Genomic DNA, 25,818 nt, shown 5'->3' on the forward strand with positions numbered 1-25,818 from the left:
GTGAAGGCCTTACAATAACACTAAAGCTTTTCCGGTTTATGTTCGATATGTATGAATTTGGTGTTGGCCCGGCCCGCCTGGCAAATTTCAAAAGTCAATGTGGCCCCTGAGCCAAAAGGTTTGCCCACCCCTGTTTTAGAGTTTTTATTTCATCCTTAGTTGGTTCAGCAACACACTCCGCCATCTTGTTTTTACTCTACTCATAGGATATGAGCCGATAGGCTAGTAGTAGAGTAGCCAATCAGAGCGCGTGATTGATCATATCCAGTGAATGTGGATAGAATAATAACATGTATTTATTTGGCAGATACTTTTCATCTTATTTTAGTCCTGGACAAGTCATAAATTAATGATCTAGCCCATGTTTTGGTTGACGGGAAACCTCTCTGACTTGGCCAGAAAGTAGAAGGTAGCATCATGGAATAACGTACACCAAGCTATTTATTGCATTAATACAGATTAATGAGGGAACAAACCGACTAGTGGCCTAGTGGTAGCGTGTCCGCCTCTCAATCGGGAGATAGTGAGTTCTATTCACGGTCGGGTCATACCAAAGACCATCATAAAAATGGTGCCTACTGCCATCTGGCAAGGCATGCTGCAATACAGATGTGCATGGGGAGTTAAACTCTCGTGGTTACCAGAGGACTAGCCCCCCACTGTAACCCTAGCTATGTAATAGGCGAGAGGCCGAGGGCTATGGAAACGGAGATTGGCGCCGCCCGATGCGCCACCATACAGGTTGGGCCTGGTTAGTACTTGAGTGGGAGACTGCCTAGGAATACCAGGTACTGTAAGGCGTGGGAAGGACTTTAACTTTTTTAACTTTAATGAGGGAACAAGGGCATGATGATGATGATGATGATTATCCTTTTCTAACAAAGTTTCAAATGTAGCATATCCTTTTTTATGTCCTCGATAAAAGGTCACCAAATCACTGGCTATGAGATTTAGTGTTTCGTCCTCACATCATGCGTGAAAGATGATATTTGAGTTTGACTGGCATTTTTATTTTCTTTGTATGTTTTAACCAGAAGTTTTACTGAGTGCTGTGCTAGAAGGGGTGTTATATGTCTGCTTTGTGCTGTGCTAGAAATCAATCTTTCATCACCGAGACTGAAACGTGTAGCTCAGCAAGCAGCAGGATTCAGAATCTTGCACTGTTGTAGCATCAAGGTGCATCCCAGCACAGAGAAGTGCATTACGTTTCAACACACAGTATCGGTCAAAAGTTTGGACACACCTAATCATTCAGAGGTTTTTCTGTAGTTTGAAGATTTTCTACACTGTACAACAATACTGAAGACATCAAAACTATGAAATAACACAGATGGAATTATGTAGTAAACAAGAAAGTGTTAAACAATATGTTTCATATTTTACAGTCTTCAAAGTAGCCAGTGTTTACCTTGATGACACTTTACACACTATTGCCATCATCTTAACCAGCTTCATGAGGTAGTCACATGGAACGCTTTTCAATTAACAGGTGCTTTGTTAAAAATTAATTAGCGCAATTTCTTGCCACCTTAATGCATTTGAGATCAGAACAGTAAATAATAATAATACAGTAAATCACTCTGTTCTACAACTGTAGTAATCCATATTATGTCAAGAACCGCTCAGCTAAGTAAAGAGAAACAACATCCATCATTATTTTTATTAATTAAACGATACTTCATGTCTTAAAGTAAAGAAAAAACATTGAATAACAGGTGTGTCCAAACTTTTGACTGGTACTATACATCAAATCAAAACTTTTGCCAAAGTCAGTAATTGTTAGGGTTTTTTTTTTTTTTTTTTGGGGGGGGGGGGGGAGGTTCCCCTGGTTTTTGAACCTACTTGTCTACAAATAAGTAATTCCATGAAATTGAGTCATATAAGAGCTGATAGCTATGAGCCATGTACGATGAGATTGAGTGAAATAACTACAGTGGGGCAAAAAAGTATTTAGTCAGTCACCAATTGTGCAAGTTCTCCCACTTAAAAAGATGAGAGAGGCCTGTAATTTTCATCATAGGTACACTTCAACTATGAGAGACAAAATGAGAAAAAAAAATCCAGAAAATCACATTGTCTGATTTTTAAAGAATTTATTTGCAAATTACGGTGGAAAATAAGTATTTGGTCAATAACAAAAGTTCATCTCAATACTTTGTTATATACCCTTTGTTGGCAATGACAGAGGTCAAACGTTTTCTGTAAGTCTTCACAAGGTTTTCACACACTGTTGCTGGTATTTTGGCCCATTCCTCCATGCAGATCTCCTCTAGAGCAGTGATGTTTTAGGGCTGTCGCTGGGCAACACGGATTTTCAACTCCCTCCAAAGATTTTCTATGGGGTTGAGATCTGGAGACTGGCTAGGCCACTCCAGGACCTTGAAATGCTTCTTACGAAGCCACTCCTTCGTTGCCCGGGCGGTGTGTTTGGGATCATTGTCATGCTGAAAGACCCAGCCACGTTTCATCTTCCACGCCCTTGTTGATGGAAGAAGATTTTCACTCAAAATCTCACGATACATGGCCCCATTCATTCTTTCCTTTACACGGATCAGTCGTCCTGGTCCCTTTGCAGAAAAACAGCCCCAAAGCATGATGTTTCCACCCCCATGCTTCACAGTAGGTATGGTGTTCTTTGGATGCAACTCAGCATTCTTTCTCCTCCAAACACGACAAGTTGAGTTTTTACCAAAAAGTTCTATTTTGGTTTCATCTGACCATATGACATTCTCCCAATCCTCTTCTGGATCATCCAAATGCTCTCTAGCAAACTTCAGACGGGCCTGGACATGTACTGGCTTAAGCAGGGGGACACGTCTGGCACTGCAGGATTTGAGTCCCTGGCGGCGTAGTGTGTTACTGATGGTAGCCTTTGTTACTTTGGTCCCAGCTCTCTGCAGGTCATTCACTAGGTCCCCCCGTGTGGTTCTGGGAATTTTGCTCACCGTTCTTGTGATCATTTTGACCCCACGGGGTGAGAGCTTGCGTGGAACCCCAGATCGAGGGAGATTATCAGTGGTCTTGTATGTCTTCCATTTTCTAATAATTGCTCCCACAGTTGATTTCTTCACACCAAGCTGCTTACCTATTGCAGATTCAGTCTTCCCAGCCTGGTGCAGGTCTACAATTTTGTTTCTGGTGTCCTTTGACAGCTCTTTGGTCTTGGCCATAGTGGAGTTTGGAGTGTGACTGTTTGAGGTTGTGGACAGGTGTCTTTTATACTGATAACGAGTTCAAACAGGTGCCATTAATACAGGTAACGAGTGGAGGACAGAGGAGCCTCTTAAAGAAGTTGTTACAGGTCTGTGAGAGCCAGAAATCTTGCTTGTTTGTAGGTGACCAAATACTTATTTTACCGAGGAATTTACCAATTAATTCATTAAAAATCTTACAATGTGACTTCCTGGATTCTTTCCCTCCATTCTGTCTCTCATAGTTGAAGTGTACCTATGATGAAAATTACAGGCCTCTCTCATCTTTTTAAGTGGGAGAACTTGCACAATTGGTGGCTGACTAAATACTTTTTTGCCCCACTGTATTTTATTCTTTCCACATTCACTGGATTTTGAAAAATGCAGCATTTTTATTTTTTGCAAATTTGATAAAAACTTTATACGAAACGTCCGACAAAATCATTTCAGTTTAAAATGTAAACAAACTGGTGAAATGACAGTAGCAATTTGTGAAAAATGCTATAATTCTTGAAAAATAAAGATATATTTTGTTGCTTTTTTTTAGTTGTATTTTGTGGGGTTTTGTTTTCGAGTAGAGTTTTTATTTCGTCCTCAGTTGGTTCAGCAACATATTCCACCATTTTGTTTTTCTCTACTCACGGTATATGAGCTGATATCCTCGTTGTAGAGTAGCCAATCAGAGCGTGCGATTGCTCATATCCAGTGAATGTGGATAGAATAACTACAAATAGCCCAGATGTGAAATCTTATTGTCCTGGTTGCCCACTATACTTATTTGTCCACACCTGAATGTATCTAGAAAAAAAATATTTGTAGATGAAAGTCTTTTTTAAAAAAACAAACAAACCCTGGAGCAGCTTTCTGGCCTGAGATTTGAATTCACAACCACCAACCAAGAATTATAACCCCTGACCTCACACTTCTGAAGACTTCTTGAATGTTTGTGTGTCAGTTACCCGACTTTCCAACAAGACTCTTCACTGATACGTTTATGTAAAAGAACAACAGTTCCATAAAATTGGGAAAAGTCACTGAAAATCAGAACACTTGAATGTGAATTTGTATCCTAAAGTCTGTGACAAGGTTTGTGAACAGCTGAAACGGTTTGATTGTAATGAGTATACATACACGAGACATTTTTTGGGTGGGGGCATATCGTTCCGAACTCATTTGGTATGTTGAGTTTGCGCCTTGTTGGAAATTACTGTTACTCATCCACATGGTGTAATACCAGTCCAAACAGTGGAGGCATTGTCACAAAATGTGATGTAACGTCAGCAGCAGGCTGAACAAACTAGAGCCGTCTTAAATGCTATCCTTTGTTTGTATATTGTTTATATTACATTGTTTTCATATGCAAACCCATTTAAAGTATATTCCAAGTACTCCAGAATCTTCTAAAACAGTAGGCTACATCCTAAATCAGGGGTTCTCAACCTTTTCTATATTAAGGCCTACCTATTCATACTTGTAATGAGTCGGGGCCCATTAAAAAAAGATCCCCAATTATTTTGGCTCCTCTATTCTATTAGAATCTAGTAATTTATTGTCAAGTGTATTAATGGGATGCAACATCACTCCCTGTTACAGATGGGATCCCAGGAATTAAATAAGTGCAATAAAAACAAGCTGTTTTTAATTGTAGGTATTGTATTTACAGTGATGCTTGAAAGTTTGTGAAACCTTTAGAATTTTCTGTAGTTCTGCATAAATATGACCTAAAACATCATCAATTTTCACACAAGTCCTAAAAGTTGATAAAGAGAACCCAGTTAAACAAATGAGACAAAAATATTATACTTGGTCATTTATTTATTGAGGAAAATGATCCAATATTGCATATCTGTGAGTGGCAAAAGTATGTGAAACTTTGCTTTCAGTATCTGGTGGGACCCCCTTGTGCAGCAATAACTGCAACTAAACGTTTCCGGTAACTGTTGATCAGTCCTGCACACCGGCTTGGAGGAATTTTAGCCCATTCCTCCGTACAGAACAGCTTCAACTCTGGGATGTTGGTGGGTTTCCTCACATGAACTGCTCGCTTCAGGTCCTTCCACAACATTTCCATTAGATTAAGGTCAGGACTTTGACTTGGCCATTCCAAACCATTAACTTTATTCTTCTTTAACCATTCTTTGGTAGAACGACTTGTGTGCTTAGGGTCGTTATCTTGCTGCATGACCCACCTTCTCTTGAGATTCAGGTGGGGTTTACATTAGACCGTATCAGCGGATCATCAGATTAACGTCTTTAAAAACGATTAGCGTGCACACAGCAACGCCAATACACGATTCGCGTGCACACAGCAAAGCCAATACACGGATATGCTAATCACATGACTAATTTGGCACGTAAGTTGAGAAATGTGTCAGTGCGGCTCATCGCTTCCTCCTCAGCGGCTGCGCTCCAAATCACTCCGCCCTGAACAGCGAGTGCCCTCTGGAGGGTGCGCACTCCGGCCCTGCGCAGCTCACAGAGCGCGTGAGTGAAGTGCACGAGCAATGAGTCGGGACTGAGCCGCTGTGCACAAGTCACTTACCACTTGCAAGTGGAAGGATGGCAAGCCTAAAGACAATCATAACTACACAATGGGCAGTATTTGCATCAGTATTTGCAGTATTTTCATACTTTTATACTCTTTAATGAAAGGTGATACAAGGCGGAAGTCCGAGCCGTTTTTCAGCAGTCGCGTCACATGACCAACGCCAGCGAATCAGGAAGGTGGATGTCACAATGACGTTGTCCAATGACGACGCCAGCTAGAGCTCAGCACAGCGTATCCGCGTATTCTCAATGTTTACACAGCACCGGACCAGACACGATCTGGATTGAATACGTGGACCCTGGCGGATTCCCGTTTCCCGGCGTTTCCAGGCGTTTTAATGTAAACGGACAGTGCATCCGCGAAGAAAACGAGACAGATACGGTCTAATGTAAACTTGGCCTCAGTTCATGGACAGATCTCCTGACACTTTCCTTTAGAATTCACTGGTACAATTCAGAATTCATTGTTCCAACAATGATGGCAAGCCGTCCTGGCCCAGATGCAGCAAAACAGGCCCAGACCATGATACTACCACCACCATGTTTCACAGATGGGATAAGGTTCTTATGCTGGAATGCAGTGTTTTCCTTTCTCCAAACATAACGCTTCTCATTTAAACCAAAAAGTTCTATTTTGGTCTCATCCGTCCACAAAACATTTTTCCAATAGCCTTCCGGCTTGTCCACGTGATCTTTAGCAAACTGCAGACAAGCAGCAATGTTCTTTTTGGAGAGCAGTGGCTTTCTCCTTGCAACCCTGCCATGCACACCATTGTTGTTCAATGTTCTCCTGATGGTGGACTCATGAACATTGGCTGATGTTAATGTGAGAGAGGCTGTCAGTTGTTTAGAAGTTAAGGCCTCTGCATGCTCTTGCGACAAGGCTTTCGCAGATAGCTTTTCGCAGACAGTTGTAATTTATTGTTGAGCGGGAGTAATAGGCGTGCGCGATGTTATTCACCGGCACAACGCAACAGGGCGCGAAGTCGCTAGGAGTAGTTGGTGGGTGTGGTTAGTGGAGTGTTTATCCTCCGGTTACTTATAATGACTAGAACTGGAGTCGTATAGATGTACGTACTTCCTCACTTCCTTGATCAACCGCTCTTCGTGCTGCTCCATCTTCGCTCGTGTTTTTAAAAATGCCGGTCGTGAAAATAAACCAAACCGGGAAAGTAGGGAAGCGGAAGTGCGTGTACAGCAGATGTAGAGTGGACCAATCAGAGCCCTCTTGTCTGCGACGCTGTCTGCGAGGCTTCTGCGGTGGTCACAATTTTTGGGAGGTGCGCGCAGAGCGTCTGCGAAGGTGGGGGGGGGCTACGCAGACGCTATCTGCGACACCGTCTGCGAGGACTGGGTTGTCAGCATAAATTGGCCTTTACCCTGGGGTCCTTTGTGACTTCGCCGACTATTACACGCCTTGTTCTTGGAGTGATCTTTGTTGGTCGACCACTCCTGGAGAGGGTAACAATGGTCTTGAATTTCCTCCATTTGTACACAATCTGTCTGACTGTGGATTGGTGGAGTCCAAACTCTTTAGAGATGGTTTTGTAACCTTTTCCAGCCTGATGAGCATCAACAACGCTTTTTCTGAGGTCCTCAGAAATCTCCTTTGTTCGTGCCATGATACACTTCCACAAACGTGTTGTGAAGATCAGACTTTGATAGATCCCTGTTCTTTAAATAAAACAGGGTGCCCACTCACACCTGATTGTCATCCCATTGATTGAAAACACCTGGCTCTAATTTCACCTTCAAATGAACTGCTAATCCTAGAGGTTCACATACTTTTGCCACTCACAGATATGTAATATTGGATCATTTTCCTCAATAAATAAACGACCAAGTATAATATTTTTGTCTTATTTGTTTAACTGGGTTCTCTTTATCTACTTTTAGGCCTTGTGTGAAAATCTGATGATGTTTTAGGTCATATTTATGCAGAAATATAGAAAATTCTAAAGGGTTCACAAACTTTCAAGCACCACTGTAAAACTGTATGGATGTGCCAGGAGCCAAACCATGCATGCAGGGCATTCTCAGTCAAAAGGGATCAATGATCCAAAAGTGGAGTCTGGTCCATTAACACAAGAACTTATTCCCATGTTTTTGTACAAACAAGCAAGTTATTAAAACCAAGAAATACACTCAAAAGAAGTGTTGAGTGTTGAATCCGTTGAGTTCCCTGACATCTTAAACTACCTGGTGCTGCAGACATCGTTCTACACGGACAAACAGCTGAAAATCTGGAAGAGCATGGAGGAATGCAACTTTTTATATGCGTCTGGGTTAAAGATCTGGGGATCAGGACACAAGATAGACGGCAGTAGATGGATCTAAGTGCAGGAAGAGTGTTTATTAGCAGATGCGATATTTACAAAAACAAAATGCAAACAAAAGCAGAATCATAAAACGGAGTATTTAAACAGCGTTATCAACATGACTAGAAACAAGTGTGACCGTGATAATGATAACACTTTGCAAAGCCTCTCTGAAAATAGCGTCCATATCTGCGCGTGCTGATTGCGATCAAATCAGTATCCCGTAATGACTGGGTCCCAAGCACGCGCATAACGTGCTGCACCAGACTCAAGTGCGCAAAGGCGTGACAGTCAAGTATGACCACAACTTTTAGCTCATGTGTATATCACCAAGCATCGCCACCAAAATGCCTCATTTTCATCGATAACCCATCGCTGTAGTGTGACCGTAGCTTAATTAGGTGGATGTGACGTCAGATGCAACCCAGCAATTGTACCCTACTACGAGTAAAAACTAGCATCAACTTGGAAGAGAAATTTGCGGCCCACTAGATGGTGCGTAGAGGCCCGCTAATGGGCCGCGGCCCAGTGGTTGAGAAACACTGTCTTAAATAACTTGATGTGCAAGTTTATAGGCTGCAGTTTGGGTCACAGCTCATGACAAGAGCCATGACAATCAACCATATCCACGTTTCAGCCATGTTGTTTGTGACATCGAGGAAGATGTCAATCAGCAACGTTTGAATAATCTCATCTCATTATCTCAAGCTGCTTTATCCTTCTACAGGGTCGCAGGCAAGCTGGAGCCTATCCCAGCTGACTACGGGCGAAAGGCGGGGTACACCCTGGACAAGTCGCCAGGTCATCACAGGGCTGACACATAGACACAGACAACCATTCACACTCACATTCACACCTACGGTCAATTTAGAGTCACCAGTTAACCTAACCTGCATGTCTTTGGACTGTGGGGGAAACCGGAGCACCCGGAGGAAACCCACACGGACACGGGGAGAACATGCAAACTCCACACAGAAAGGCCCTCGCCGGCCCCGGGGCTCGAACCCAGGACCTTCTTGCTGTGAGGCGACAGCGCTAGCCACTACACCACCGTGCCGCCACATTTGAATAATGGGCAAGAAAAACAGCAAACAGGAACTATACAGCAGGAGACAACCAAGGGACCGAAGTTTTTAAATCTCGGAAATCTCAGTAGTCATGGACAAGCTGATTGTGTCTGCGCTATTAGTTGTGGGTTTGGTTTTTTTTTTTCCTCCCTCTCGTACTGGCCCAGTAGGTTAGAGATCACTGACATTTTTTTTTTTTTTTTTGGTTTTTCCCCCCATTTTGTACAGAAACCGAATTTTAAAAAAAACAAACTATACTGTATGGACTTTTCCAAAATGTAGTGTACATTTTTATTTAAAATATATATTCAGGCAGTATTGTAGTGCAACATACTTCAAAGCTGTAACTGTAGTGCAAGCTGTGCGTTCTGAATCCCACTTCCTGTTGCACTACACACACCAACCAAGGTGGGGTTTTTTTGTTTTTTTGTTTGTTATTTTGCACATTTGTCTGAATTCAGAGAAGTGTTATGCATTAAGCAGACCTAAAAAGTCATTCCAGCCCTCTCTTCTGCCAACTGACCACCGTTATATTACAGACCAACACCACATTTACACTCCATATGGAAAACACAGTCCACACGTATCCCAGAAACCAGTGGGGCTAAATGTGGAGCTGTTTATGTAGCGAGCCCTAAATGCTGTGTGATTATAGCACATGATCTTGGAGCCAAAGCAGCACAAACAATGCGCTCACTAATTTTCCCTCACACTCTTACCATCACTCATACTATCTACAATAAAATGTGGGCTTGTTTTTACGGACAGTGCCGTTCAGAGTGAATAAATGTATGTGATTTGCGAGTATTATTCAGTTCAGTGAAGCAGCAAGAGCAGTGTTTACCTCCTAGTGGAGCATTCTTAAAATAGCTGCAGTGGAGAGAGCCTGCTTAAAACATCACGTCTCCTCAGGTTTGGGGGTGTTTAAGGGGACGTCGTGCGTGTCAGTGGTATATTTTTACATATTAGTGTGGACCAGATTTCACCACAAGGGTCTGACGGTTTTGACATTATGGAGGAATTTGGCTGGTTCTGATGATGAGGCAAAAATAACGCTTTTATTGAAAAAAAAATCATAATGAAGAAATACTTATGGTTACTGAGGTCCTGATGAGGATGGTATGATGAACGTGTGCTCTTTGGTGAATTATGAAGACCGGACTATGTGGAAAAACCAGACAAAAACTGAAGTAACCAACAAGATAGTCCTGACAATGCAAACCACTAATTTTTTTTCCAATAAAAAATATACTGTATGCATCATTCTTTCAAAACTGAAATGGAAAACCTGTTTCTTAAGGTGTAAAACATTTTTGTATTACATATAGGTAACAACGTACAGTACTGATGTGTAATGTTGGGTCCTGGAATGTCACAAAAACAAACGTGTGTGTGTGAGAGATATGATGTTCTGGAAGAGGAGACTCCACCTCAGGAAGAGGATGCACCAGTGGAGTAGAGAGAGCCAAGGCAGGAAAGAGAGAGAGAGAGAGAGAGACATGGAGAGGAGGGAGGTAGAGAGGCTGAAAAGTGTAGTTTGAAAACGGAGCTATCTGGCAGCAAATTCCTCACTTCTTCCTGCATCCCAGTGAGCGAGCTTATCTTTTAGATAGAACACAAGTCAAGTGGGTCCCAGAATAGCAGCTCAAAGCAGCGTTTTAAAGAAGGTGGAGGTGCCATCCCTGCTCTGACATTATTTAGGAAAAGGTTCTACTGGTGGTTCTTGGAGTGGGCTGCAAGAACCAGCGGTCAATAAAGCACAGCCAAGAGGTCCATGGTGGTGTGGGTTGTGCCCCCCTTTTCTTTCTTTCTTTCTTTCTTTCTTTCCCTCCCTTTTTTCTTTTCCTTTCTTTTCTTGTCCTTCCTGCCTTCCTTTCTTTTTATTTTATTTTCTTTTCCTTCCTTTCTTTTCTTTTTCCTTCCTTCCTTTTTTATTGTCTTTTCCTTCCTTTCTTTTCTTGTTCCTTCCTTCCTTCCTTCCTTCCTTCCTTCCTTTTCTTTTCCTTTTTTCTTTGTTTCTTTTCTTTTGTTTTTCCTTCCTTCCTTCCTTCCTTCCTTCCTTCCTTCCTTCCTTCCTTCCTTTTCTTTTCATTCCTTCCTTTCTTTTCTTGTCTCTTCCTTCCTTTTTTCTTTTTCCTTCCTTCCTTTTATTTTCCCTTCCTTCCTTCCTTCCTTCCTTCCTTCCTTCCTTTTTTCCTTTCATCCTTCCTTTCTTGTCTTTTCTTTTCCTTTCTTTTTATTTAAGGAAGCATGGCTTAATGGTTAGCAAAGCAGCCTTAAAACCAAAAGGTTGCTGGTTTGATTCCCTAGACCAGCAGGAATGGCTGTTTTTTTTTTGGGGGGGGGGGGGGGGTGTTACAGTGATGGAAATCACGACTCACCTTTATCAATTTTATATTTATAATCTGAATAATGTATAACATTCAAATATGTACAGTATAACCGCAAATCTGATAGAAATGGTAACAAACTATAGTGATAACTCCTTCACAGGGATTTGTATGATGGGTGCTCTGCATTTATAGAAGACTAAAAATAAATAGATTATTAAATTATTTTTAATAATGTCACATAACTAACAAAGAAAAAAAAAATCAGTCATTGATATGGTGAAGCTTTCTGAAAGGAGATTATTTATTTAACATTTACCGAAGGAGTCATCAGTATCAGAAATTTCAAACCGTCAGTAAGTTGGGAAAGTCTTCGGAGCAGGAGTTTGTGCTTTTCAGCTTCTTTGTAACTAACTCTTCTGACATGACTCGTATCAGGAGCCTGAACTTGTCTTTAACATGAAATGTAACTATAAATGGTAAAAAAGGCACAATGTATTGTTTAGTAAGAATTATTATACATACAGGACACTTTTTCGATGGAATAAAAACGTGTTCTATTCCCTTCTAATGAGTTTCATTCATTTGGTTTGATGGCATGCAATATTGTTAGCATATCGCTTATGCTATGTGTGTTACGTCACTCTACCCAATGGAGAATGAGCGTTGAATATGGTTTACGATATTGCATGGTTGTCAAGGCAACCTGTCACACATCGGAGCTGATGCGAATATCCAGTGAGAGAGTTTTCTGCTGTGCATGCGCAGAAGCATTTCTTTGTTCGCCGGGAAAAAGAAAGACGTGTTGAACACCCGAAAGGCTTTCAAAACTTCATTAGATATTCTTCATGCATATTTATAAGAGCAAAGCATACCAACGGATATTGAAAAACTGGAAAAGTGTGTGTGAATAATAATAATAATAATAATAATAATAATAATATTGGCTGCCTTTTTTGTGGTATATCAGATATGTTCTAGTCAGCTAGCATGATATTGAACTCGTCTTCGACTCGTTCAATATCATGCTAGCTGAACGGAACCACTTAACGCCAGCCAGTATTATTTAAATATATAATATAATTTGTCAAATTGCTGTGATTGAGAGGAGTGAAACACTTCAGGACCTGCTGTTATGAGAAAATAATGAAGTTCAATTTGGTAACATTTAACTTTTGCTTCACAGCAAGTGATATTACACCTTTTTATCCTTTACTTGTAGTTATAGGGCGGCACGGTGGTGTAGTGGTTAGCGCTGTCGCCTCACAGCAAGAAGGTCCGGGTTTGAGCCCCGTGGCCAGCGAGGGCCTTTCTGTGTGGAGTTTGCATGTTCTCCCCGTGTCCGCGTGGGTTTCCTCCGGGTACTCCGGTTTCCCCCACAGTCCAAAGACATGCAGGTTAGGTTAACTGGTGACTCTAAATTGAGCGTAGGTGTGAATGTGAGTGTGAATGGTTGTCTGTGTCTATGTGTCAGCCCTGTGATGACCTGGCGACTTGTCCAGGGTGTACCCCGCCTTTCGCCCGTAGTCAGCTAGGATAGGCTCCAGCTTGCCTGCGACCCTGTAGAACAGGATAAAGCGGCTAGAGATAATGAGATGAGATGAGATGAGATGAGACTTCTAGTTATTAATTTATTTGACTGGTAGTTTGAATAGAATGGGTTTAATCCAAACTTAAATCACTGAGACAAGTTAGGTTCTGCACAATGTTATTTATAACAAGAAACAGAGGAGGATATCTTTGTAGTTTTTCCCCCAGCTGTGGTTTGAGCCTCATGTGACAGACAGGCTGGTTTCTCTCTTAATGAGAGCGTCTGGGTTTGTAAGTCCAGGACGTAATGAGTCGACTGGCTTAACCGGAGCATCTGCATGATGGCAAAAGATGGAATCAGTGATGAGTCAGAAGTGACTAGACGGTGCAAGGGTGCATATCAGACCTCTACCCTGATTCATACCCTGAGCGCTTGAAAATGTTTACAAATGTATATTCCCATCTGAAGCCCAGTGTTCCCAGGCTGTATCCTCAATCCATCGCAAACCTGACCAAGATAAGAGCTCACTGAACGTGCTATAAAAGTATAACAACCTCAGTGAAGGTCAAAATTATATGGTTATGTTTTAAATCAGACAAACAGAATTCATTAGTTTAATTTATTGTTTCTGGCAAAAAAAACAAAACGCTAAAACTGTCATTAAACATGCGGAATATTTAAGTTATTCCACGAAATCGAGTTGTACATGAACTGATAGCTGACGTGACACGTAGTGCCGAGTCGGCGATAAGCCATGTATGACGAGATTGAGTGGAATAACTGTAATTCTATCCACATTCACTGGATTTTGAGAAACGGATCATTTTTATTTTTTGCAAATTTGATCAATAAAAACTTCATACAAAAGGTCTGACAAAATCATTTCCGCTTAGGCGGACTTCTTAAAAACCTATCGACGAATTGAGTTTCGTGTTTTTTGTAGAACGTGCCGTCTTGATGTCGTGCCGAGGTATAGAATAGCTTTAGACATTTGTTTAATTCTTCTTTGGACATTTCAGTGATGTAATTTTCAAAATTCTTTGAGCTTTTGAACCAGTCTTAAAAAATTCACCAAATTTTAATGCTTAAAGATGATGAATGTAGACTAACCAACGAAATGACAGGAGCAATTTGTAAAAAATGTGGTGATGATAATTCTTGAAAAATAAAAAAGGGTACATTCTTTCCATCAAATACTCATCTCATATCATCATCTCTAGCCGCTTTATCCTGTTCTACAGGGTCGCAGGCAAGCTGGAGCCTATCCTAGCTGACTACGGGCGAAAGGCGGGGTACACCCTGGACAAGTCGCCAGGTCATCACAGGGCTGACACATAGACACAGACAACCATTCACACTCACATTCACACCTACGCTCAATTTAGAGTCACCAGTTAACCTAACCTGCATGTCTTTGGACTGTGGGGGAAACCCACACGGACAACATACAAACTCCGCACAGAAAGGCCTTCGCCGGCCACGGGGCTCAAACCTGGACCTTCTTGCTGTGAGGCTACAACGCTAACCACTACACCACCGTGCTGCCCTCCATAAAATACTTTCTTTCCATATTTTGTTGCTTTTTTTTTGTGGTTTTGTTTTCGAGCAGAGTTTTTATTTCATCCTCAATTGGTTCAGCAACACGCTCCACCATTTTTGTTTTTCTCTACTCATGGTGTATATGAGCTAATATCCTAGTAGTAGAGTAGCCAATCAGAGCGTGCGATTGCTCATATCCAGTGAATATTGGATAGAATAAAATAATTTATACCACAGCACTGTTGAGTTCTGGAATCTGACTGGTCAGAAGGTGTCGATTAATTTTTTCAGAAGACAGGTTTATATTAACGTGCTCATTCTAATGCATTGTTTCCGTAGTAGCAGCTTGCACAGGGTGGATGCTCAGTGTACCCTGATTTTTCAAAAAAACATACGTAATTGTTGATATTGTGACTTTCTATACAAAATCTTAAACTAAATAAATAAATTCTAGCATTTTTGGTCGGAGTCTCCAGTGTTAGTGTAACAATTAGAAGTAAGGCTTTTAGTTTACATCTTCTAAAACGAGAAAGTCTTCAGGACTGAATTTGTGCTTTGGGGTTTCTTGGAAAGCTGCGCTTTTTGCTTTTTTTTTGTCGTATTAAAGGAACAGTCCACTGTACTTCCATAATGAAATATGCTCTTATCTGAATTGAGACGAGCTGCTCCGTACCTCTCCGAGCTTTGCGCGACCTCCCAGTCAGTCAGACGCAGTCAGACACGCTGTCACTCCTGTTAGCAATGTAGCTAGGCTCAGTATGGCCAACGGTATTTTTTGGGGCTGTAGTTAGATGCGACCAAACTCTTCCACGTTTTTCCTGTTTACATAGGTTTATATGACCAGTGATATGAAAAAAGTTCAGTTACACAAATTGAAACGTGGCGATTTTCTATGCTATGGAAAGTCCGCACTATAATGACAGGCGTACTAACACCTTCTGCGCGCTTCGGCAGCGCATTGATACGGAGCTCAGATATCAATGCACTGCCGAAGCGCGCAGAAGGTGTTAGTACGCCTGTCATTATAGTGCGGACTTTCCATAGCATAGAAAATCACTACGTTTCAATTTGTGTAACTGAACTTGTTTCATATCACTGGTCATATAAACCTATGTAAACAGGAAAACGCGGAAGAGTTTGGTCGCATCTAACTACAGCCCCAAAAAATACCATTGGCCATGCTGAGCCTAGCTACATTGCTAACAGGAGTGACAGCGCGTCTGACTCCGTCTGACTGACTGGGAGGTCACGCAAAGCTCGGAGAGGTACGGAGCAGCTCGTCTCAATTCAGATAAGAGCATATTTCATTATGGAAGTACGGTGGACTGTTCCTTTAACTTTAAGAGAGAGGGGGGAAAAGAGAGGCTGGAGAGGGAACATGTATCTTCCAGGTTATAACTGGAACTAATTTATTTTGCGGATGTTATTTATTTATTGAAAAATAATGAACTTCAGCCCGTCATGTTTTCTTGAGTAAATAGCATGCGCAACAAAATACATGCACATCTTGCACACTGCAAAGACAAATGTTGCATAAGATAAAACATGAATAGATTTTATCGTCCATGCTAATAGAAATGTACATACTGTATACCAGAGCAGAACTTGTTTTGCTAATCAGAAATAACAAGGATGCAGTACAGAGGAGATGAAGCATGGGAGCAGAGCTTGGGGTGGAGGTAGTGCAGAGGTGTGTGTGTGTGTTTTGAGGGTGGGGTGCTCAGTGCTGGGCAGCTGGAGGTGTGGAGCAGACCGGGCAGGGCTGCCCATGGAAGCTGCAGGTTTGAGGGGGAACAAAGGCCTGCTTGTGTGGAGAGTATTGAGGAGGAGGAGGCACTGAGTACCTGATGTTGGAAGAAGGTGGCTGCAGGAAGGAGCACGTGGCAGCAGCTTTGGAACGCTGCCAGAAAGCAGCTGATGGAGAAGACAAGTCTCTCTGTGATTCTCAACTGATCCCTTTCTTTTCTTGTTAAGATGGTGGTTATTTTAAGAAGGCTTTTTTTTTTTCCTTGAAGCGGGTTAAGTGGTTCTGCCAGAACTCGTACAAGGAAATTTTACCTGCTGAGAAAGTCTATGTATTTAGGATGTTTGAATAGTGTGTGTGGAGCAGCGTGATAAGTACCTAAAATGATAAAAATACTCCAGTCTTTAAATAAAGACACAAGCAAGCCACTACAGTTTTAACAATACTTACTAATATCATGCTCGATCCTGATTAATAAAATGGAGGCCAAAAAAAAAAATCATGACCAGTACGTTGGCACATTCTGTGGATATGGGTGGAGCTCTCCAAGTCAGCACTTCTGGCAGTGATCATGTGTTTTTAGTTGTCAGTGACATTTCCTGATGATGTCTTCAGCTGAAATATTTCTCCTTTTTCCATTATTCTTGTTTCTTTTTCTGAACCTGGAATTAAACAGAGCCAGATGTCGGTATGTTCACCACTGTCACTGAAATAACTGCATTGTTTCAAGGAGAAAGACAGCAAAAAAAATGAAGCTGGGTCTCAAACTTTGCCATGACGCAAATATGTTCAAGTATGTCGAGTGCACTACAGGTGTTGAAACATTGTCGTGGACAGGACGGGACCCAGGGGCGGGACCCAAGCCCAGGTTTCCTCGTGTGTGCAGGAAGGCCATTTTGTTTCTCGGCTCAACATTTCAAGCGTAACCCACGTGCAGCACCAGAACATGTCCCCAACCACACACACACACACACACACAGAGAGAGAGACAGACATCTATTCTGTTTTTCTCTGCATGATGTGGGTGTGTGAGAGTGAGTGCTGAGCCATATGACTATATAATATTAATGTTTGAAATAAATTATTTTCATATGTATTACAAGATCATTTTATGTTTTTGTTTTAAAAAAAAAAAAAATCTCAAACTCTGCTTGGGGGAAATAAAATAAAAGCACAATGAGAGACTTTACCGAGACTGGCTTCAGTTTCATTTGTGTGTTTTGTCATGCCTTTAAGACCAGTGGCTCGTCCAATAAAAAGTTGAAAACGATATTATTCCAGCGTAGCGAGCGGGTTAAACAGACTATCCAACCCAATCCACAAGCTCCTCGAAGTCTTTCACAATCCCATTGCTAATGTGCATTTTGAATTTCAAGTCTCGGTTATAACTGTATTTTACTTTTCCCCCCTTTCTGGGAAACCGTGCCGAAGTGCGTGTGAGACGAGACCCAGATACTTTTCCATAATTTGATGTTTTCTCTGCATATCATGGTGGAATAGAATCACACTGCAGGAAATAAAGGAGCACGAGTTGTTCTGATGTTTGTCTATCGCTGTGGTTTCATTACAGAATTGACCGGAAGATGTCCAGCAGTCAGACGAATTATAAACTGGACGAAGCGCAGGCCATCTTTAACGAACTACGCAGCATCAAGAAGGCGATCAGCTCAGGCGAGAAGGAGAGGCAGGACCTCATCCAGGTGAACTGCTGTTCTGACATTTCCATCATTACCCTCTCCTCCTACACTGTCCTGTAACACAACAGATGCATTTGGGCATGCTGTTGGCACTAGTGTTTAAACAGTGCCCTCCACAATTATTGGCACCCCTTGTAAAGATTCATAAAAGAGGTTAGAATAAATCCACCTTTCGGTGAAGTAGCTTCATCTCACACTGAAAAAAATGATAATCCAACCGTTAAATGAAATGAATTTATTCCAAAGAAAAACAAATCCCTCAAGAAATAAGCATTAAACAGTGCTTTACACTGTTTAATACTTTGTACAACCGCACTGAGTCTCTCCTATAACATTTTTATAAGGTTGGAGATACAGAGCAGGGAATCTGAGACAATTCCTCTTTACACACTCTCTCCAGATCATCCAGGGTCCTCAGTCCTCTCTTGTGCTCTTTCCTCTTCAGCTCAGCCCACAGGTTTTCACTGGGGTTCAGGTCAGGGGACTGAGATGGCCACGGCAGAAGCTTGATTCTGTGCTCAGAGAACCATTTTAGTGTTGATTTGGACATCTGCTGCTTCAGATCATTGTCCTGCTGGAAGATCTAATGACGACCCAGTTTTAGTTTCCTGCTAGAGGCTGACAGATTTTGATTTAAAATGTCCAGGTATAGAGATCTTGCAGTCACGTGACCGGAAAGTACACAACCGCCATCGTGTCGGTCAAAAACACCGCTGAATACTGCTGCACTCGTGTACAGAATGGATCAGTTTCAACCGACGGACTACACGGCTAATTTTTCTAATGAACAGATAACTAGATATATGTCTAAAATAAACGATCTACAGATTTGTGACCCTTATGGCTTTCCGGACGGAGTTTTCACGACCGGATTTTGAACTGCCAGCGGAATACCCGGACGTGTATGATTACCTCATCAACTTTCCCTCGCTGTTCAGTGGTGAAGCACTGCGTGCTTATAAATCTCTGGACAGTTATCTTTACAGAAATTCAGGATTTGTCAACGACTCAGATGTGGCATCTTGTAAGCAAGAAAATGATCCTCACTGGATGGGTAAGTCACTTAAGTATTGAGTATAGCACTGACCAGCCGATTATAGAATAAGGTAATTCCAAATTGTCCGTGTTGTTTACATGGATCTGGCGTCGGAGAGGTAGAGGCTTGGCAGTGGAGGTTTGAGTGGCTGTTTTCTGAGCTTAGTCAACAGGCCGGCTCTGCCTGTAGCCTCGCTTCTGCTTCGGCTCCCGGCGCCGCCTCCTTCGCTTTACTTCCGATAACAATCCACGGAGACCCAGCTGGTCTCGCAATCTGGTCTCGTCCGGAATGTTTTTTGTTTTTTTTCTCGTCCGGAATGTTTTTTTTTTTTTTTCTCGTCCGGAATGTTGTGCATGCGATGGAAATCGCTACAAACCGTCATTTTCTGCTGGAAACCAATGTCCAGTAAGTCCATACGGTTGTAGTGGATATTGAAGTCCGGTACAGACGAGCAACACGCAAAAATACACACAAAAAACATAAAAAACGTGCACAGGTAGGGAGAGCTTGTAGCCGCAGCCGTTGTAGTAGAATTGTATATAGTAGGGTTTTCCAGAAGAAAAGGTAGAAGTAAAAGCAGAAGTAGAAGGCGGAATATGGCGTTTGACCGACAAGATGGCGTCTGTCACAATCTGGATCGGCTGTGACGTCACATGCAAGATCTCTATTTCATGGAGTCCACAATGCCGTGTATCCTAACAAGGTTTCCAAGGCCTGTGGAGGACAAACAGCCCCAAAACATCACAGAACTTCCACCATATTTTACAGTTGGGATCGGGTTCTTTTCATTATAGCCATCCTTATTTTTATGCCAAACCCACCTTGAGTGTTTATTGCCAGAAAAATCCATTTTTGTTTCATCAGACCATAGAACACGGTTCCAGTCAAAGTTGAAATAGCGTTTTGCAAACTTCAGGCGCTTACGTTTGTGGTTAACTGACAGAAAAGGATTTTTTTCTGGCATACCTTCCAAATAATCTGTTGGCATGGAGGTGGAGTCTGATGTTGGTTTTGGAGTCTTGGAAACCCCAAGATTTTACTTTTTCTTGTAATTCACCAAAAGTGATCCTTAGATATTTTCCCCCTCTCTTACCCTCCTACTTACTGTACATGGGGCAAAATAAACTTGGATCTTCTTCCAGGCAAGTTTGTCACAGTTCCAGTTGGTGTCCACTTTTTTATTATTGCCCTAATGGTAGAAATGAACATTTTCAGGCGAGTCGCTATTTTTTTAAAACCATTCCCTGACTTATGAAGGAAAACACACTTTTCCCTCATTTGGCTTGTGTGTTCTCTCTTATCTTTCCCATGTTGATGGATGACTAACGGAATTTGGCCCCTGTGTCACCTCATATTTGTTCCCCAGTTAATCAGGAAGTCATGGATTACAGCTTGAAAATTCCTACACACTCCAATCAACTCAAAAAATGTACAATTTAAATAGGAAACATGCTTCAGTTACATTGTGTTCACGATCTTTTCCAGGGGTGCCAATAATAGTGGCACATGTTTTTGTTGAAAATAAGGATGAGGGAATTGTTTTTCTCTGAATAAATGTATTTCAATTAAAGGTTTGATTTTTCTCATTTTTTCAGTGTGAGATGAAGCGACTTCACCAAAAGGTGGATTTATTCTAACCCTTTTTACTCATCCTGACAAGGGGTGCAAATAGTTTGTGGAGGGCACTGTGTGTGTGTGCGCGTTTTTTATTTTATTTTTTTATATTTAGTGTATTTTTAGGATGTTGATTTCTTAATGAGGCATGTTTTGTGCTTTCTCGTATGCCCTTTTCCAAATCACACTTAACAGCTTGCACTTTTTTCTTTTTTTTTTTTTTAACTTCATACCATACTGAATACTGCCACCATGTGGGAAATATTTTATCCCCACCTTACAGTATAAAGTGCACCTTAAACTTTTATAAAGCCAAGGGTTTTTTTTCCCTTTATTTTAACTTTAATATGGGTGCTCAAGTTAAATTTTTGCTGTAACACTTTTTATAAGATATTGGGAGATTAAAATCTGATTAGAAAATCTGATTTGGGATTCAATATGTTATTGTGTCATAAAATATAAGAGCCAATCCATGTTCCAATCTGCAAATACAGAGCATGCAACAGGTAGCCTGGCAAGCCAGACTAAATGTGAATATTTAGTCTGGCCTCGCTCGTAGGCATTTCCGAAGGGTGTGGGAGGAACAACCCGCTGTCTTTCAAACTGTCTCTGTGCGTATAGGCCAACGCTCTGACCAATCAGCGCAACAGTGACTGTGACGTAGTCAGAGCGACAGAAAGCAGTGGGGGAGGCCTTGAAATAAATAATTTTTCAAAATGCGTATTAATTAATAAACAGGTTCTAGATATTAAGAAGTTTGGAGATAATGACCACAAGTTTGGAGTCTGTACCACATACTTAACATGCACTCATTTTTTTTTTCAAGTGTTTTTCAAGGGTTTGCTTAAACTGTTTTTGAGAGTTTTTATTTAGTGGTATTTGGTGAAATAATTTCCCTTAAATTTAAAATAACGGGAAAATAAGAAACAATCAAAAAGTAATGTTTCAAAGCTGTTTATTAATTCTTCGTACTGCACAAACTAGCCCCATCCTTTTGGCTACGAGCGGAGCCAGCTGGTAGATCGGACTTTTGCCATAGCCGGTCGGCAAAACAGCGAAAACGTCCTTCTTGAAAAGGAATGAGCGGAGAGCCTCTTCCTGCTCATGTTTCAACGAAAACTCCAAGTCTAATTCTTCTAAAACTGATTCCAAAGTGGAGTCAAACTAGCGCTGTTCACTAGCCGTAGCCATCTTTCCTGCTGTGCTTTCTCCAGCATCGCGCAGCTTTGTCGTCACTCCTGCAAAAGCCCGCCCAAAGAATCCAAACAAAAACCTTGCGTTGTGATTGGCGGGCACGATTTGATGCCCGGGGTGTTTTGTTGATATGGTGCAAGGCTAGACCCACTCGTAGGCAAAAATATTTTTGGCCGCTAGGCGGGTGGGTCTAGTTTACTAGGCTATGCAACAGGAGTATTTACTACAAAAAGATGTGGACCCATGTAGATTTAGGAGAGTTTATAATTTGTGGATTTTTAGGATGTGGATTTCCGTAATCTGACATTTTTATGACGCAAATATCAAGCAGTTTTTGTTCTGTACAGTAATCAAATTGTTTAGGCTGACTTTAATCATGGGTTTAAAGGGCGAATTTGTAAAACTGAATAAATTGATAGGACCAAGAAGTACGGAGTCTGGCCTGAGAGAGTTGTGCTGACATTTTGAAGAAATTTTGCCACACAAACAAAAACTGAATGAATCCTCTGAACTCGTCATAGTATTAAGTCTTAGTGACTGGACTTGCAGCTCTGAACAGAGTGGAAAGTTTGCGGCACCACTTATCACCTACTTACAATGCTGTTCTGGCATGTTTACCCCAGTGATTTCATGCCAGTTCACACCTCCAGACCTTGACATCATGTTTATCTTGTACCGTCACTGCTGTGTTTAGATACAGCAGGGATTCCCCACCATTCAGTCAAGGAGTGATGAAATGTCTTCATGAACTCAGTGCAAGTCCACTCGCCAAAACTTACTACTACAATGCACTGATCATTTCCTGATGACTGACTTAACTGTTTTCCAAAAGCAATCCCCTGAACCGTTAGTCTAATGAACGAAACCTTCATATAAATAGCAAAACACTAAGGTGCCTTGACTTGTACATGACATTCATGAATGGCCTGGATGACTTTAAAAACGCTACACCCTTTTTCATTTGCCTCTCCTCTTTCTGTCTTGCGCAGAGCCTGGCGAAGCTGACGGGGAATTTTCACAACCTTTCCATCAGTGACTCTGTAAATGAGGTGGCCACCAGCTCAGTGGCTCCAGGCGACTCAGTCAGCGGGCAGCAATACACTGACGCCGGCTGTCAGACTGACCTAATTGGAGAGGTCAGTAATGCAGGAAAATTGGAAAGAGACTGGAAAATGTTAGGAGAATTAAAAGCATAAGGAAAAACAGCTTGGCGGTGACATTTAAGGTCTGTATGTCAGGAATAAAATCAAATATGACGGGGTGTTCTGTTGTAGGAAACTAATCAGTAGTGGTGTCGGGATGCGTCCCTGAGCAAAGCTGCAGTTTTCTTATAACAACCTGTCCTAAAATGTTCACTTCACCATGTTAACGTTTATACTTTTTTGTTAGCCTTGGATTATGTGTGAAGCATCTGCGATACAAGATGAATAAGTTGTTACTATAGAAATGTATGAGAACAAGCACATGAGGTCTGTGGTATAAAAGCACTACAGCTTATGGGATGGAGTAGAGTTCGTGTCACAGTGTACTTGAACACACCATTCAGTCACTTTTATTTCACACAGTAGGGCTAAAAGAGTTGCGTTTAAAACAGCCAGTCTAAAAACGTGCATCTAAATAAAGAACATTTCCCAAGCAGTTCTATATAAAGCACAAATTATAAGCTTTTGTTGCACCAAATCAAATTGAGTGGAGATTAATTTGAGCTTAATTGGAGATTAAAATCTGCTTTTTCTGCAACAATAGATGGGGTTACAAAATTGCTTCTGTTAAAACAAACCAAGAGATGTGACCTCTGTGAAAAATGTTTAATTATGTAAAATGTACTGTAGCTTTAAATACTTTGAAATAATTTACAGACTATACCGACTCTGAGACAACACACCAGACACGCACGCATGCACGCACACACACACACACGCGTGCACACACACACACACACACACACACACAGAGTTTATATATATATGAGTGATTCCACGCTTATGGGTACTGAAATGGGGACATGAACTTATTTTTAAAAATTCACCTAAAACCATTTCTTTTTTTACCATCAGGTCACAAAACATGTAATCTTTAATGAATGATATGTTAAAAGATAACTTTAATTTTCTGAGATGTAATAAAAACATATTTATATGCCAAAGTCAAGCCTATGAGTTCCAAAATGATGTCTGTTACATTACTTCTGTTACGATTGTCCATCTCGCGTCTGTTACAAATTAATTACAATCTAGCTATATACCATGTTAATCTTATTGAAAGAATGTGTATGTTTATTCTACTACACATGTTTATTAATTATATTATTTGCTAAAACATCACCTTCCTATGTTTCAAAAAGTAATTCTACATTGTTAAAATTGAGAATATATATGTCCACAACACTTCTGTTACGTTCTGACTTTGGCATATAAATATGTTTTTATTACATCTCAGAAAATTAAAGTTAGAAAAAAATTAAAAAAAAGAAATGAAAAAAATAAAAAAAAGAAATGGTTTTAGGTGAATTTTTAAAAATAAGTTCATGTCCCCATTTCAGTACCCATAAGCATGGAATCACTCATATATATAACGGTTATTCCACAAAATCGAATTGGACATGAGCTGATGGCAAACGAGGCGCATAGCACCGAGTCGGCTATAAACCATGTATGACGAGATTGAGTGGAATACCTGTATTATTCTATCCACATTCACTGGATTTTGAGAAACGGAACTTTTTTATTTTTTGCAAATTCGATAAATAAAAACTTTATACACAAAGTCCGACAAAATCATTTCCGCTTAGAAGTAAACAAAACGGCAAAATGACAGGAGCAATTTGTGAAACAAATTATCACATCACATCACATTATCTCTAGCCGCTTTATCCTTCTACAGGGTCGCAGGCAAGCTGGAGCCTATCCCAGCTGACTACGGGCGAAAGGCGGGGTACACCCTGGACAAGTCGCCAGGTCATCACAGGGCTGACACATAGACACAGACAACCATTCACACTCACATTCACACCTACGGTCAATTTAGAGCCACCAGTTAACCTAACCTGCATGTCTTTGGACTGTGGGGGAAACCGGAGCACCCGGAGGAAACCCACGCGGACAACATGCAAACTCCACACAGAAAGGCCCTTGCCGGCCCCGGGGCTCGAACCCAGGACCTTCTTGCTGTGAGGCGACAGCGCTAACCACTACACCACCGTGCCGCCGAAACAAATTATTATTATTATGAATAATTATAATAATAATATAATTCTTGAAAAATAAAAAAAAGGTATGTTCTTACCATCAAATACTCTTATTCCGGGGGGGGGGTTGTTTTCGAGTAGAGTTTTTATTTCGTCCTCGGTTGGTTCAGCAACACGCGCCACCATTTTGTTTTTCTCTACTCACGGTGTATATGAGCTGATATCCTAGTAGTCGAGCAGCCAATCAGAGCGTGCGTTTGCTCATATATCCAGTGAATGTGTGTGCGTTATTACTGTCTGTTCACGGTACAGCATTTTTGTAATTTGTGAATTTGTTTTTCCACTTTGATTCCCAGGAATCGTCCCCGTTAGTCGACAAGGTCAGGCTCACCTGGCAGTATGAAGAGGCCAAGAAAAAGTAAGTCCGACTTTATACAGTACTCTAGAAGGCTGGGCTTTTTTTCCCCCTAAAATGTGTTGCTGTAAGTATATTTTGTGTAGTTTTATTTCTCGTGTGGCAGTGAATCAGTTAATGGTACGTTACAACAAAAAGAGTGCATTTAAAATGAGACAGAAATCCTGTACAGTATGTGTGTGTTGTATAAGCAAGTTTTATTTCCTTCACCTCAATGTTAAAACTTTCAGCTGCTTCCAGAAGAAGAGGTTTTAAAGATTATTCTTCTCTGGGCTGAAAGTCTGGTGATCACACGCTTTCTCAGCTATCTGGCTCTGTCTGGTTTTTCTGTGAAGAGTCTTCAGTCCTGTTCACACTGCTACCATTAATTGACATTTAGATTCACTCTGCCTCGTGTCTAGTACTGAT

The 25,818-nt window shown here is 41.2% G+C and overlaps 1 protein-coding gene across 3 annotated transcripts in view; it reads left to right on the plus strand.

The window, feature by feature from the left end:
• The window catches only part of wwc3 (WWC family member 3), a 147,548-nt gene that overhangs the window by 87,959 nt on the left and 33,771 nt on the right, over positions 1 to 25,818 (plus strand). For all 3 annotated transcript variants that reach the window (XM_060919879.1, XM_060919877.1, XM_060919878.1), the window contains exons 6-8: positions 17,838 to 17,967; positions 22,798 to 22,944; positions 25,352 to 25,413. In XM_060919879.1, coding sequence (XP_060775862.1) covers positions 17,838 to 17,967; positions 22,798 to 22,944; positions 25,352 to 25,413 — 339 coding nt within the window. The remainder of the gene's footprint in view (positions 1 to 17,837; positions 17,968 to 22,797; positions 22,945 to 25,351; positions 25,414 to 25,818) is intronic.

The sequence above is a fragment of the Neoarius graeffei genome, chromosome 4 (genome assembly GCF_027579695.1).
Source record: "Neoarius graeffei isolate fNeoGra1 chromosome 4, fNeoGra1.pri, whole genome shotgun sequence".
In the NCBI taxonomy this organism is placed as follows: domain Eukaryota; kingdom Metazoa; phylum Chordata; class Actinopteri; order Siluriformes; family Ariidae; genus Neoarius; species Neoarius graeffei.